The 16226-nt window shown below is 45.9% G+C and overlaps 1 protein-coding gene across 3 annotated transcripts in view; it reads right to left on the minus strand.

The window, feature by feature from the left end:
- Positions 1-1131: 1131 nt before the first annotated feature.
- Positions 1132-16226, minus strand: part of LOC139563516 (A-kinase anchor protein 6-like) — a 258152-nt gene continuing 243057 nt past the window's right edge. For 2 of the 3 annotated variants that reach the window (XM_071382233.1, XM_071382234.1), the window contains exons 13-15: positions 10497-13973; positions 9451-9567; positions 1132-2407 (exon numbers count right to left, since the gene is read on the minus strand). In XM_071382233.1, the coding sequence (XP_071238334.1) occupies positions 2360-2407; positions 9451-9567; positions 10497-13973 (3642 nt within the window). In that variant the 3' untranslated portion in view covers positions 1132-2359. Of the gene's footprint in view, positions 2408-2952; positions 4523-9450; positions 9568-10496; positions 13974-16226 lie in introns of all 3 variants that reach the window. The other variant, XR_011672571.1, reaches the window with a different exon arrangement.

Raw genomic sequence — 16226 nt, forward strand, 5'->3', positions numbered from 1 at the left:
ATCTTTTCAACAAAGAGTGGCCAGCCATCTTATTAATCTTCCCATCCATGCTTAAGCAAGGACACCAAATCAACATTTTGACTGGTGGTAATTGCAAAGCCACCATGGTTCGATACACATGACCTATACTCCCTTTAAAGTAATTTCCATTTCTTGCAAAAAGAGCTTGTTAAAGGCAAAATAATAAATATATTTTTCTTCAACATGTCATGTTTCTTTGAGGACAGTGTAGGAATGCATTTCCATTCTAATTTAATAATCCCATCAGTCAAGTCTGAAGCTTTCATCAACAATAAGAATCAACAATCCTTTGGGAACTTAGCTAGTAGTGTGCTATAACATGCTAGATCTACATACAGCCTGTAACATGGCTGCTGATTGCTGCTGATGGCTGAGGAAGCTGTTGTTACACAACTTGATGTTTTATGTAATATTCACAGTCACTTTATAAACAGTGGATACCATTGTCTTTTTTCTGTCAGATTTGCTCTGATGTAAGAACACACTTACCATCAACAAACATGCATCTTCCATAAGACCAAATGGACGATTACAGTTAAAGGGTCATCAAGGCTAGTCTAGTCCAGGCAATCAGGGAAAAGTTGATTGGCTGTTGAGCAGTGTGTGTGTGTGCATGCGTGTGCAAAAGTGTGTGTGACTGTGTGTACATGCATCCATATGTATGTGTGTGTGTGTGTGTGAGAACAAGCATGGGTGTGGGGGGGACAGGGACGTACCTCCAGAGCTGATTCGCTGATGGGCTCAGAGGATAATTTCTCTTATCCCATCATTGTCAGAATCATCAGCACCTCCTGTGAAAAACCCATTATTCATGCTAATGGCTGTGTCTGTGTGACTGGCAACACTCAACGTAGACTGAATGTAATGACTATAGTAATGACTATACTGTTGAGCATGTGTTCCAAATGGTACCCTATTCCTATATAGTGCACTCATTAGGGAATAGGTTGCCATTTGGACGCTGACACACACTTTATGTAGCATTTTGTAGAAACATTCAATGACATCTCTTAACATATGTTTTCATATAACCTCAATCAGTCTTGTCAATCAGCTGTTTTTCCTAGTGCTGACTCCTCGGATCCCCAATCATGACGTCTCAGACACATCTCCCATTTAATGTCGCACTTGAGCATTTTTGATTTATAGTGTTGAGAAAGGAAATGATCAACAATGAAGGATGTTTGTACATTGTTTCAGGTGATTTGCATACAGAAAATGCATGTAATCAAATGGTTTCCAATAAATGGAGTTCATTTCTAAACATGTCTGTATATGTATTGTTAACCATGCAGTTTAACGCTGATAGTATCCCACATCACAGAACACTTTTACACTAAACACAAAGCATGTACACCATCATGATACGTCAAGGTTGGAGAACATATACATATATATGGATGCCTGTTTCAACCTTGCTGTTGTTTCCCATTCTCTACATCTTTTGAACACCTAACTGGGGAAGCAGTGTTTTAACAAAAAGGTATTAGAAATCACAACAGCAAGGCACACATTTTTAAAGTGTAAAACCTTCCCTCTTAGTAGTACCCTGCCTTTATGTCTTAGGAATAAAAAATTAAAAAGGAAATAGTAGATAGATGCTGAATTTAAGTCAACAGTCATCATCAATCTCTTACTACACAACACTGTTCAGCTGTTTCCAACCTGGGACGTGTTGCATAGATAGATCTACTTGCATTTGGCTTTCTTTATGACATAGGTCCAACTTCCATTTCCTCCATCAGTTGAGTGCCAAAACAACCCCTCTCTTTCCCTCTGGCTTTCTCTTTCTTAACACAAGTTGCCATGGAGCTGGACCTCTCAGAACGCTCTGGAACTCTCAGCAGTGCTGTTCTGTCCAGACAGGATGGAACTAATCACCAAACAGCAGCTCTCAAAGTACTCTCCCACTCCATGTGTCCTCTTCACATTTGTCCTTACCTTCTACTGATGCAGCAAACAAGGAAAACTTGTGTCCTGGGCTTATAATATCTGCAGCTGGTTCTACAGTACTGGTGAGATAGTGAGAAATGCCATACAAACTGACGGAAGAAGTATGTGTCTGTGTGTGTTTGGTGAGGGTTTGGTGAAGGTTTGTATGGTTGGTGGCAGAGCAGTGAGGTAGCTCAGTTCCAGTCTGGGACGGATTGGAGGAGCAGAGGATGGTGCGGGTCACTGAGAGGTCAAAGGTCAGGGGTCAGCATTACAGTAGCCAGAAGGAAGAAGAGGAAGCTTGAGTAGCAGGCTGGAGAGAGCCATTGACCAGGGGAACAGGGGAGAGAGCCCAGGCCACAGGCCAACAGGATGGACACTGCACACAGACATGGACCATCCCCTCTCACAGCTGAGCCCTGGAGGTGGATGAGGCTACACTCCCAGACAGTCTCTGTAAGACAAGAAGACAAAGATACATACAGTACAAATGTCAGTCAAGTTACCATTACACAATATCTGTTCTGTAGCTATTTTCACTTTTTTTTTCTAATTTAGTAATGACCAGCTCACACAAACACTGCCAGTGATATATTACAATACTACATCGTACTGTATATACTGATATATTACAAAACTACATCGTACTGTATATTCCCCAAAACATATATGAAGTGTGAATATTTGAAACATTTGTCCTCAATGTACAATGTTCAACAAACCACGCTGTGACGCAACAACACTATTTACATTAGTCTCTAAACCACAGACCATGGTACAGACTGACTGATTCATTCAGCAGTGCTTCTTGGTCTGTATTCACCATAGAACTAATGGCACCTGTTCCCCTATTATAGTGGTATGGCGTGTAGCGGGGTTGAACAGGTGGGCCAGACGAGATGGCAGTACGGGGGTCAGATACAGCTGTACATGACTACTGGGTGTAGCTAGTTGTGCGCGCTGAGGCTGGCATGGGGACAGGGCACATGACTGGCTCACCTGCAGCGCCTGGTTGTGTGACTACTGGTGCTCGGCTGGGGCTCATGTGTCCTGCCTTGAGGGCTGGCATTGGACAGTATGGAGACAGTGGGGGAGAGGGGGGACAGGGGGGACTCACAGAGGGGAGACAGCAGAGTGTTTAGCCCCAGGGGTGCCCCTGGGGGATGACATCCCCACATAACTAATAACTAAATACACAGCCTAGTCCTCTTACAAACAGCTTACAGTATTTTAATGGCATGCAACTCTCCCTGCAGAAACAGTTGGTTCATACTATTGTAACTGATACAGAAGAGTGGAGAAATACACCTCTGAGGTGAGTGGCCTTTTGTAGCACACAATTATATATTATTGAGAAAAGGTAATTTTGCCTTTGCGGTGAGTGAGTTGTAGTTGACTAAGGCTAAATTCCTACAAGTATTACAAGTATTTTAGTAAGGCTAAATTAATTCTGTATTAAAATAATTGTAGTAAGGCTAAATGCCTACAAGTATTACAAGTATTTTTGTAATGCTAAATTCATACTATTTACAAGTATTTTAGTAAGGCTAAATGCATACTGTATTACAAGTATTTTAGTAAGGCTAAATTCATACTGTATTACAAGTATTTTAGCAAGGCTAAATTCATACTGTATTACAAGTATTTTAGCAAGGCTAAATTCATACTGTACTACAAGTGTTTTAGTAAGGTTAAATTCATACTGTACTACAATAATTGTAGTAAGTCTAAATGCCTACAAGTATTACACATATTTTAGTAAGGCTAAATTAGTACTGTATTACAAGTACTATAGTAAGGCTAAATTCATACTGTATAAAATAATTGTAGTAAGGCTAAATGCCTAAAAGTATTACAAGTATTTTTGTAATGCTAAATTCATTCTGTTTACAAGTATTTTAGTAAGGCTAAATTCATACTGTATTACAAGTATTTTAGTAAGGCTAAATGCATACTGTATTACAAGTATTTTAGCAAGGCTAAATTCATACTGCACTACAAGTATTTTAGCAAGGATAAATTCATACTGTATAAAAATAATTGTGGTAAGGCTAAATGCCTAAAAGTATTACACGTATTTTAGTAAGGCTAAATTCAAACTGTATATGAAGTATTTTAGTAAGGCTAAATTCATACTGTACTACAAGTATTTTAGTAAGGTTAAATTCATACTGTACTACAATAATTGTAGTACGTCTAAATGCCTACAAGTATTACACATATTTTAGTAAGGCTAAATTAGTACTGTATTACAAGTACTATAGTAAGGCTAAATTCATACTGTATAAAAATAATTGTAGTACGGCTAAATGCCTAAAAGTATTACAAGTATTTTAGTACGGCTAAATTCATACTGTACTACAATAATTGTAGTAAGGCTAAATGCTTACTGTATAAGAATTATTTTTGTGCTGACAGCAGTGAGTACATGTGATTTTGTTCAAGGACTCTCAGCAGGGATTGGAATGAAACTGTGAAGTCATTGATGTATTCTTAAGGATGACTGAGGCACTTGAATCATAACATTGTTTGACTACTCAACCCAAGGCACTCATTCCTCCAGCAGTTTCTGATGAAGGCATGAAAGAGAGTAAGGAAAGGGTATAATGCAACGGCTAACCCCAGACGATACATATCCCTTATAAGATAATACATAGTTTTCAAACCAATTTGCTGGTAAAGGAAAACTTTGTGGAGAGTAGAGTTCCTGTAATTTGAATCAGAACATTGTTTAACTACTAGACTGAGGCACTTGAATCATAACATTGTTTAACTACTAGACTGAGGCACTTGAATCATAACATTGTTTAACTACTAGACTGAGGCACTTGAATCATTACATTGTTTAACTACTCGACTGAGGCACTTGAATCATAACATTGTTTAACTACTAGACTGAGGCACTTGAATTATTACATTGTTTAACTACTCGACTGAGGCACTTCAATCATAACATTGTTTAACTACTAGACTGAGCCACTTCAATCATAACATTGTTTAACTACTAGACTGAGCCACTTGAATCATAACATTGTCTAACTACTAGACTGAGGCACTTGAATCATTACATTGTTTAACTACTAGACTGAGGCACTTGAATCATAACATTGTTAAACTACTAGACTGAAGCACTTGAATCCTAACATTGTCTAACTACTAGACTAAGGCACTTAGTCATGAATGCCAGAAATACGCTGTTACAGTTGAAGTCGGAAGTTTACATACACCTTAGCCAAATACATTTAAACTCTGTTTTTCACAATTCCTGACATTTAATGCTAGTAAAAATTCCCTGTCTTAGGTCAGTTAGGATCACCACTTTATTTTAAGAATGTGAAATGTCAGAATAATAGTAGAGAAAATGATTTATTTCAGCTTTATTTCTTTCATCACATTCCCAGTGTGTCAGAAGTTTACATACACTCAATTAGTATTTGGTAGCGTTGCCTTTAAATTGTTTAACTTGGGTCAAACGTTTCGGGTAGCCTTCTACAAGCTTCCCACAATAAATTGGGTGAATTTTGGCCCATTCCTCCTGACAGAGCTGGTGTAACTGAGTCAGGTTGGTAGGCCTCCTTGCTCGCACACGCTTTTTCAGTTCTGCCCACAAATGTTCTATAGGATTGAGGTCAGGGCTTTGTGATGGCCACTCCAATACCTTGACTTTGCTGTCCTTAAGCCATTTTGCAACAACTTTGGAAGTATGCTTGGGGTCATTGTCCATTTGGAAGACCCATTTGCAACCAAGCCTTAACTTCCTGACTAATGTCTTGAGCTGTTGCTTCAATATATCCACATAATTTTCCTCCCTCATGATGCCATCTATTTTGTGAAGTGCATCAGTCCCTCCGGCAACAAAGCACACCCCACAACATGATGCTGCCATCCCCGTGCTTCACGGTTGGAATGGTGTTCTTCGGCTTGCAAGCCTCCCCCTTTTTCCTCCAGAGGACAATTCTCCAAAAAGTACGATCTTTGTCCCCATGTGCAGTTGCAAACCGTAGTCTGGCTTTTTTATGGCGGTTATGGAGCAGTTGCTTCTTCCTTGCTGAGCGGCCTTTCAGGTTATGTCGATATAGGACTCGTTTTACTGTGGATATAGATACTTTTGTACCTGTTTCCTCCAGCATCTTCACAAGGTCCTTTGCTGTTGTTCTGGGATTGATTTGCACTTTTCGCATCAAAGTACATTCATCTCTAGGAGACAGAATGCGTCTCCTTCCTGTGCAGCATGACGGCTGCGTGGTCCCATGGTGTTTATACTTGCGTACTATTGTTTGTACAGATGAACGTGGTACCTTCAGGTGTTTGGAAATTGCTCCCAAGGTTGAACCAGACTTGTGGAGGTCTACAATTTTTTTTCTGAGGTCTTGCCTCATTTATTTTCATTTTCCCATGATGTCAAGCAAAGAGGCACTGAGTTTGAAGGTAGGCCTTGAAATACATCCACAGGTACACCTCCAATTGACTCAGATGATGTCAATTAGCCTATCAGAAGCTTCTAAAGCCATGACATCATTTTCTGGAATTTTCCAAGCTGTTTAAAGGCACAGTCAACTTAGTGTAACGATGTTCGTCTGAGGAAGAAGGAGTAGACCAAAGCGCAGCGTGGTACGTGTTCATGATGTTTTAATATAGCCTGAACACTGAAACAAAAAACAAAAGTGGAACAAAACGCAACAGTTCTGTCAGGCACTCACACAAAACAGAAAACAACTACCCTCAAAACACAGGTGGGAAAAGGCTACCTAAGTATGGTTCTCAATCAGAGACAATGATAGACAGCTGTCTCCGATTGAGAACCACACCCGGCCAAACACATAGAAATAGACAACATAGAATAAAAACATAGAATGCCCACCCCAACTCACGCCCTGACCAACCAAAATAGAGACATAAAAAGGACCTCTAAGGTCAGGGCGTGACAGTACCCCCCCCCCCCCCCCCCCCCCCAAAGGTGCGGACTCCGGCCGCAAAACCTAAACCTATAGGGGAGGGTCTGGGTGGGCATCTATCCGCGGTGGTGGCTCTGGTGGGGGACGTGGACCCCGCTCCACCTTAAGCTTGGCCCACTTATGTGGCGCCTCTGGAGCGGGGACCCTCGCCGCTGACCCTGGACTGGGAACCCTTGCAGAGGGCCCCGGACAGGAGGGCGACTCTGGCAGCTCCGGACAGGAGGGCGACTCTGGCAGCTCCGGACAGGAGGGCGACTCTGGCAGCTCCGGACAGGAGGGCGACTCTGGCAGCTCCGGACAGGAAGGAGACTCTGGCAGCTCCGGACAGGAGGGAGACTCTGGCAGCTCCGGACTGGGGATCGACGCTGGAGGCTCCGGACTGGGGATCGACGCTGGAGGCTCCGGACTGGGGATCGACGCTGGAGGCTCCGGACTGGGGATCGACGCTGGAGGCTCCGGACTGGGGATCGTCGCTGGAGGCTCCGGGCTGGGGATCGTTGCTGGAGGCTCCGGACTGAAGGGCGTCACTGGAGTGGAGAGACGCACAGGAGGCTTCGTGCCATGCATCATCACTGGAGGCTTCGTGCCATGGATCATCACTGGAGGCTTCTTGCTATGGATCATCACTGGAGGCTTCTTGCCATGGATCATCACTGAAGGCTTCTTGCCATGGATCATCACTGGAGGCTTCGTGCCATGGATCATCACTGGAGGCTTCTTACCATGAATCATCACTGGAGGCTTCGTGCCATGGATCATCACTGGAGGCTTCGTGCCATGGATCATCACTGGAGGCTCCGTGCCATGGATCATCACTGGAGGCTTCGTGCCATGGATCATCACTGGAGGCTTCTTGCCATGGATCACCACTTGAGTGGAGAGACACACAGGAGGCCTGGCTCTGGGAGAAGGCACAGGACTCACCAGGCTGGGGAGACATGCAGTAGGGTTAGGGCTTAGCACAGGCACAGGACTCACCAGGCTGGGGAGACATGCAGGAGGCCTTTTCCTTGGCTGAGGCACCAGATACACTGGGCCGTGGAGGCGCACTGGCGGTCTCGAGCGCAGAGCTAGCACAACCTGTCCTGGCTGGATGGTGACTTTGGCCCGGGACGTACGGGGCGCAGGCACAGGGCGCACTGGGCTGTGCAGACGCACTGGAGACACAGTGCGCAGAGCCGGCGCAGGATATCCTGGGCCATAGAGACGTCCTGGAGGTCTGGAGAGCAGGGCTGGCACACTCCGTCCTGGCTCGATGCCCACTCTAGCCCAGCCGATGCGAGGAGCTGGGATATAGCGCACCGGGCTAAGAACACGTACTGGAGACACCGTGCGCTCCACCGCATAACACGGTGCCTGACCAGTACGACGCCCGCCACTGTAAGCTCGGGGAGTTGGCTCAGGTCTCCAACGTGGCTCAGCCAATCCCCCCGTGAGCCTCCCCCCAAAAATGTTTTGGAGTGGCCTCCCGGTCTTTAGTGCCAGTCTTGTCCCCGTGTAATCCCTGGCCCTTTTCCTAGCTGCCTCCGCCTTCCTTGCTGCTTCGACCTGCTCCCATGGCAGGCGATCTTTTCCAGCCAGGATCTCCTCCCACGTGTAGGATCCTTTGCCGTCCAGGATGTCCTCCCATGTCCAGTCCTCCTTACCCCGCTGCTTGGTCCTTTGGTGGTGGGTAGTTCTGTAACGATGTTCGTCTGAGGAAGAAGGAGTAGACCAAAGCGCAGCGTGGTACGTGTTCATGATGTTTTAATATAGCCTGAACACTGAAACAAAAAACAAAAGTGGAACAAAACGCAACAGTTCTGTCAGGCACTCACACAAAACAGAAAACAACTACCCACAAAACACAGGTGGGAAAAGGCTACCTAAGTATGGTTCTCAATCAGAGAAAACGATAGACAGCTGCCTCTGATTGAGAACCACACCCAGCCAAACACATAGAAATAGACAACATAGAACAAAAACATAGAATGCCCACCCCAACTCACGCCCTGACCAACCAAAATAGAGATATAAAAAGGATCTCTAAGGTCAGGGAGTGACACTTAGTGTATGTAAACTTCTGACCCACTGGAATTGTGATACAGTGAATTATAAGTGAAATAATCTGTCTGCAAACAATTGTTGGAAAAATGACTTGTGTCATGCACAAAGTAGATGTCCCAACAGACTTGCCAAAACTATAGTTTGTTAACAAGAAATTTGTGGAGTGGTTGAAAAACGAGTTTTAATGACTCCAACCTAAGTGTATGTAAACTTCCGACTTCAACTGTATGTCTCATCATTGAACATTTTCTGCAGAGAGGGGTGAAAAGAAGAGAGTACTTTTTTTAAATGAATGGCAAAACTTATTTTGAATGTGCTTACTGGCAGTATGGAATGAGGCGGAAAATGTGTTTGCAATGGAATGCTACGACGAGAGGGAGAAACCCTTTTGGCCATTTTCCCAGGTAAAGTACACAGCCCGAGAGGGTGTGTGTGTGTGTGTGCGTGCGCCCATGCGTGTGTGTGTGTGTGGCGGTACTCATCATACTGTACATACCATGACCTGGGGCCTGGCAGTTCCAGTCTTTGAAGCAGATGAGTTGTCAGAGACAGGGCCACTACCCCGGGGGCCCCGGCCCCCGACCTCCCCACAACCTTGGCCTGACCTTGGAGACTGTGGAGAGGAGAGAGTATAGAGAGGGGGAGAGAGAGAGATGGGGAGAGGAGAGAGTGATAGAGAGAGGGAGAAATAGAGAGGTGGGGGAGAAAGAGAGAGTGAGAGAGAAAATAAATCAAACCACAAACCAAATTGTTGGTCGTTTTATATTTTCTGTAATCCACTCATATTTCTTTAGTTACAATGCATAGCTACAAGATATGAGGAAATAACATAGGGTTAGTGTAAATGACTTAAAACAACAAGTAGCTAATGGAAAACAATTCCCTCTTCACTTTAAATTGTTGCTGAGAATTGTCTTAACAGCTTTGAAAATAATCTGTTTGTAAAGATCTGTCTATCAATTACATTTCCTGTCTGTAACAGAATCATTACATCTTCCACAGCTCACACTACCCCACCTTTTAGCTTCCTTTGTTGGATGTTTTTATAATTACGGCAGTTTACAAGGTAATCACTTAATTATTCACCAATTGACACAGCCAGATAACAGTGTTATAGAAGGTCAGGCATCAGGTTTCTGAAGAGAACAGCCAGAGAAGTGGCAACTTAGCATATGAAATAGAGCAACCTCTTAAAAGGACACAAACACATGGTAATTCAGTCATGAAATTAAATAATGGTTCTTCGCCGGGAATTCTTGCTTATGAATCATAATGTAATCTGACTGATTATGATTATTCTGTTCCGTAGACCTTAACATTCTAAATCGGAGGATGCTAAGCAAATCCCTCTTCCATCGACACTTCAGGGGAAGAAGAGGAGGAGGAGGAGGAGGAGGAGGAGGGGATGAATGAAGGAGGGAATAAAAATATCTCCTCAATATTTAGTCACAGATATGAATACATAACAGGGTGAAATGCGCACCAGTCCCATTACGTGGAGATAGGTGGGTGGGTGTATAAAGGGTGTAATGTCTAACTCACCTGCTTCTGTTTATGAGTTGACTTGACTTCCTGAAGAGAGCTGTAGCCTTTCCTGACATTCTTCTGTTTCATCCACTGTGAAGTAGATCCTTTTTCATCCGAATCACACTTTCTTATTGGGGGACAGAGGCTGCCTTCCTCTTTTAAAGGATATGTACTGGAGCAAGAGACTCTTATCTTAGTCATTACAGGGGAAATGTTAGATTCAAGCATTTCAGTATCTGCTAAACATTCAACAGTGTCTATCAGGGTTTCACATGGTAACGGATTAAGATAAGAAGCCTCATTATGGCACTGTAGCTGTCTCCAAGCTATACTTCCAGGAGAAATACCATGTTCTTCTTGGTATTCATTGCAGGCGGGCAGAGGCGCTTGGCTCTGAATCTGGCTTTGGGCAGCAGGAGAGGGAGAGGAGGAGTAGTAGTCAGTTAATTTGGGACTCTGCCTCCTTTGCCTCTTGGTGACAGCCATGCTGTAGCAGAGAGGAGGTCCAAGGTACACTTTCTCAGTACAGGCCTCGAACAGCATCTCCTCGTCCCTGATATCTGGGGTAGACGACAGTAAGGGGGTGGTGCTCTTGCTGTCTATACAGGCACTAACCTCTCCACAGTCCGAGTCGTGGGAGGAGATAGACAGGTAGGAGTAGAAGTCTCCCTTGTGGAGGTGGATGGTCCGGTGGGAGTGCTCCAGGACTTTGTCCCTGATCTGGGCTCCAGTCTGGCCGGGTCTTTCTTTGTCCTCCGCCTGGCTCTCCTTGTTCTTCAGAGCCACCGAGGCCATGTTGATGATCTCCATCACAAAGTTGTGCACGTTCTCCTGGCTCTTTTGGTCCTGGCGTGGGGGTGCCTGGGGGTGGGGGTGGCTGCAGCAGGGATGGTCTGAGTTGGGGTCTGGGATGGGGTTGGCATCTCCAATGCTCTGCTGGGTGTGGACATCACAGAGGAATGAAGAGAAGAGATTCTCCTGACTGCTGTTTCCAGAATGGGGTGGTTTCTGTAGGGCAAGGTGGTGGTGGGAGCCACCGCGGTCCTCCAGTGGGGAGAGAGAGGGGGAGGAGTGGCTGGAGCTCTGACAGGGGATTTCCCCTCTGAGCTGGCTCTCTAGAGAGGACTCCTTGGCCTGGAGCTGGGACAGCGTCTCACACGAGGACGGCGTGGTGGCAGTGGCCATTCCCATGCCCCTCTGCTGGTCCCCTCCATTCACCACTGACTCGTTCACATAACAGTTTTTGAAGGACTCCCCTTTCTTGGTGAAAAGGCTCCCCTCCTCTCGTAATAACTCATCATCCTCATCCTTTCCTTTGATGTGGGAGTTTTCCACATTCCCGTTCTCCATGTCATCTACAAACTGGCTGATATACCTCCGCGTGGCGTTCTTCCTGTTGGTGTTCACCACGTCAGGCAGAATTCCGAGGCACTCTTTCTTCACGTTGCTGTTGGACTGGGACTCCAGGTGCCTCAGCGCTGAGCGGTTTAGGAAGGAGCAGTGTTCGGTGCCTACAGACAGCCTGTTGGTGCGGTCTTTGGATAGGGTGTCACACTGCAGCTCGTCCCCTAGAGGGTTATACCCTTGGTTCTTGTCCCTGCCAGACTGGGACTGCTGCTGGGAGCGGGAAGGATTGTGGATCCAGTTGTGGAACTCGTTCTTCATGTACTCCATGCCTAGGCCCAAGGAGCCCTCCATGTACTCCTCCTCAGAGGCGACTGAGCTGTCCTCCTCCTCATCCTCCTTGATACCCAGCTCCTCTTCAGTCAGGGTCAGCGTGGAGCTAGACAGAAGGTCACTGTCCTCCTCCTCATCCTCCTTGATACCCAACTCCTCTTCAGTCAATGTCAGCGTGGAGCTAGACAGAAGGTCACTGTCATCCTCGTCATCTGTGCAAGCAGAGGTGCATGACACGTTGACCACCATGCTGATGCTGGCGTCTGCCTCGTCGTGACCCCCATGGCCTCCGTGGTGACCCCCTGGCTGGGCCCGGTGGTGGTGCTTCCTGAAGGATGCGTTGGAGTCCAGCAGGTAGCAGCGGTTCCTCAGTACGGCCAGGTCCTCAGAGCCCACCGACGAGTCCTCTGTGCTGCTCAGCTCTGTCAGAGAAGCAGCCGAGCTCTCATTGACGGAGGAGGGGGAACCACCTCGGTCCCCTGAGAGGCACCCAGTGTGCCCAGGCCCCCAAGATCCATACCCCACCCCAGGGTGGCAGAGGGAGCTGCTGCTCTGCAGAGTGATGTCAGAGATGCTGCGTGTCATCTTTAGGTCGTGTAGCGGGGTCTGGATGTTCTCCAGGCGTTTGAGGAGCTCCAGAGTCCTGCGGCTCAGTTCCCCTGTGGACTCTATGGCTCCGATGCCCAGGCCCAGCTCCCTCAAGCTGCCCTGGCTGCCTCCTTCTCCTTCGGCCTCCTCCCAGCTCTTACATGGAGCCAGCCAGCTCTCCAGAGACGTGGAGCGCTGGAGAGTGTCTTTGCCGGCTGGAAATAGCTCCCCCGCTGCATACAGGGACTCCAGGGAGGACCCTTGGGACAGATGGGGGATCTCTCTGTCTCTAAGGCCCTTCACCCCTGTCACTCTTCTCTCATCTTCCTCCTCGGAGTCAGGGCTGAGGCCACGTCCGTTGATCAGAATCTCCACGTTGGACTCTCTCCTGTGTCTCCTCCGGTTCTCCCCTCCTCCACCTCCCTCCTCTCCTCCTCCTCCACCTCTCTTCTTCTTCGCTGCTTTGCATCTGTTCTGGTCTCGATCTCTCAGCGCCGTCACAGACACACAGTCCCCATACAGCGCTACCCTGTTGGCCCGCTCTAGGATCCTGTCAATGTCCTCGTCACACAACCTCCCCTCCTCCTCGTCGTCTTCCCCAGGTGAGTTGACTCCTGGGGGGGGTCTGAGGTAGGTGCTGCCTCCTCTCCGTGGGTCATCTAGACAGACCACGGAGTTGGCAGTAGACTCTGTCTCGCCCTCACTGACTATCCCGCTCTCGCTCTCTGATCTGCGTGGGGACTCCCCTCCACGTCCCCCCTGCTTTCCCCCGCCAAACAGACCCCCTAGGAGGTCTGGCAGGGATTCCACAGATGAGAAGGAGGAGTCTTTGCTCAGGCTCTTCAGAAGAGGCTGCTTCCCCCCGGCTTTGACTGGAGAAGAGGTCTTGTGTACGGAGGGGAAGTGAGGCTGTCTGTAAAGCTGCACATTATGCAGGCTGTACACCTGATAGACACTGGGACGGTGAGAAGACAGAGGCGTCATTCTAGACGATTCGTTCAAGGACATCCCTCGCTGAGTGACACGCGGGCTCGACTCGGACATGTCATAGTCTAAACCAGCCCCAGGGGATCCAGGACCTGATTCACATTCAGCATTTTGTTTGTCATCAAATTCCTGTGGCTCCATGTACTCCACGATGGCCATGTCCATTTCATCCCACTCCCAGGAGTCCTCGGCTGGGCCGTGGAGGTCCATGAGACCAGCCTCTACGATGTTCCCCGGGACCTTCAGAGAGATAAAGCTCAAATTTACCGTTTCAAAATCAATAAAAAAAGAAAGAGCTGTTCCATTTTTTTTTATACAGGTTAATACTTTCAATTTTGGGGAGAAAGCAAAGCATTGAATAGCACAATTCTCTAAAAAGTGTATCGTCTAAAATGTGCTTAGACACAGACATTTTGCTCAGGAAGACACAATTCTACAAATTGCTTGGCATCTCAATAATATAAGAGAGAGGGCCTATTTATACGAACCATTTTTATCTTATTAATCTAATAAAGTGGTAAATCTAGCACTTTCTACGTGGCACACCCTCTGTAAGGAATTTCTATTAGACTCTCTTCTTGCTGATAAGGGAAATCCGAATGACTATAAGCTGGGGTTGCTAATGCAGGATAAAACCTTCATCTGTGAATCAATAAGCCTCAGCCTACCAAGCTAACATTGGACTAAATTATGCACATAGGCCTATAGTATATAACCAAATGGTCACAACACAAGAAGCAGTAGCTAGCCAGTCTTATCAAGCACTTCACCTGATAACCAACTAATAAGACAAAGACAAGAACCCAGAAATCCACTTCCAGACAGCAGAATAATTGCTTTTAAACATCATGTTTTCCATCCACCTCGGCCGGCACATGGAATGGCAAAAGATTCTCAAAATACCCAAATTGAAACATTTTCTCATTTTCATAAATGGGGCATCTAGAGAAGGGACTAGTGCAGTTGTGACCACACTCCTTCTATCATTGAGCAAAGTGTTTCATTTCTAAACAAAGGGAATATGTTCCCCCTATTCAGGACATATCCCCCAGGTAAAACTGTACTTCAGTCTGCAAAGTCTACATGTCTTCTCTCTCCCTGCTGTACTGGAATGGATATAACAGAGTAGACAACCAGCCTTTTCCCTCTTCCCCACATGCACCCGGTTCCACAGTAGCACGTGGCAGTCCCCCCAGGAATGCAGACAAGAGGACAGAGAGAGAGAGATACTATGAACTATGGGTGAATATGTCCATCTGATCTACATAAGGGATGTGTGGTGGTGTTGGTGGTGGGGATTTCACTACAGATTTAATGGTGATTCCACCTGTTCTCCACATTACACAAACACACTGAAGGAAACAGAGGTACTTTACAGTAGTGAACCCCTTTTAAACAAGTCTCTATTGCAATTTTTGGAGCTGAGCCTTGTGCCATTACGCATTGATGATCAAAAGGGGGGTTGTGTACAGAATAGTCTGAAGCTGCCAGACATCACACTGCCTGTGTTTACACGACACTACCCCCAATGTACCACCCATTTCCTATATAGTACTCTATATAGGGCTAGGGCAAAACACTAAATGTGCACCCCTTCGGGTTCCCAGTACCGAGTTTGGGAACACTGCCCTACATAGTGCACTACTTTTGACCAGGGCCTATGGGGAATAGGGTGCCATTTGGAACGTATAGCTCACATATCCCGGTGTACTACAGCGACTTTCCCTGCAGTATACATCACTATTATTAATCCATTATAGTTACAGTGCAAAACATTTCCTTCTCTGTTGCTGGCCTAAATAACTTACTGCTGGACAGCTCACGTTGAGAGGAATAATACCACTCATAAATAGCTTGTTCTAGTTGGGGAGCTTCTTTACAGGGCATAAACGGAACCTTCATGACTGAAACAGAATGTATAGCTGGCTAGTTGCTAGTACATAAATGTACAGAGTATATCCACGTGACCAGCTGTATCTACGTGGTCAATTCTGCAGTTAAGTGAGAAAACCAGGAGACGCCCAGGTCTCTTGAGGAGTGGTCAACCATCCCTGGAATAGGAGTCTTTACAGTCAGACCTGTATGAGCTCTGCCATGCGGGGCCAGGCTGAGTCACCTGGTCGGAGTGCAGGTATATGTTACGTACAATGCCTTCGGAAAGTATTCAGACCCCTTAACTTTTTCCACATTTTGTTACATTTCAGCCTTATTCTAAAATTGATTAAATAAATAAAAATCCTTAGCAATCTAAATCAAATCAAATTTTATTTGTCACATACACATGGTTAGCAGATGTTAATGTGAGTGTAGCGAAATGCTTGTGCTTCTAGTTCCGACAATGCAGTAATAACCAACGAGTAATCTAACCTAACAATAGTAATCTAACCTAACAATCTACACACAATACCTCATTGTGACAAAGTGATAACAGTTTTTTAAAAATTTTAGCAAATTTATTAAATATTTAAAACAGAAATACCCTATCTACATAAG

The sequence above is a fragment of the Salvelinus alpinus genome, chromosome 34, assembly GCF_045679555.1.
Source record: "Salvelinus alpinus chromosome 34, SLU_Salpinus.1, whole genome shotgun sequence".
Lineage (NCBI taxonomy): Eukaryota > Metazoa > Chordata > Actinopteri > Salmoniformes > Salmonidae > Salvelinus > Salvelinus alpinus.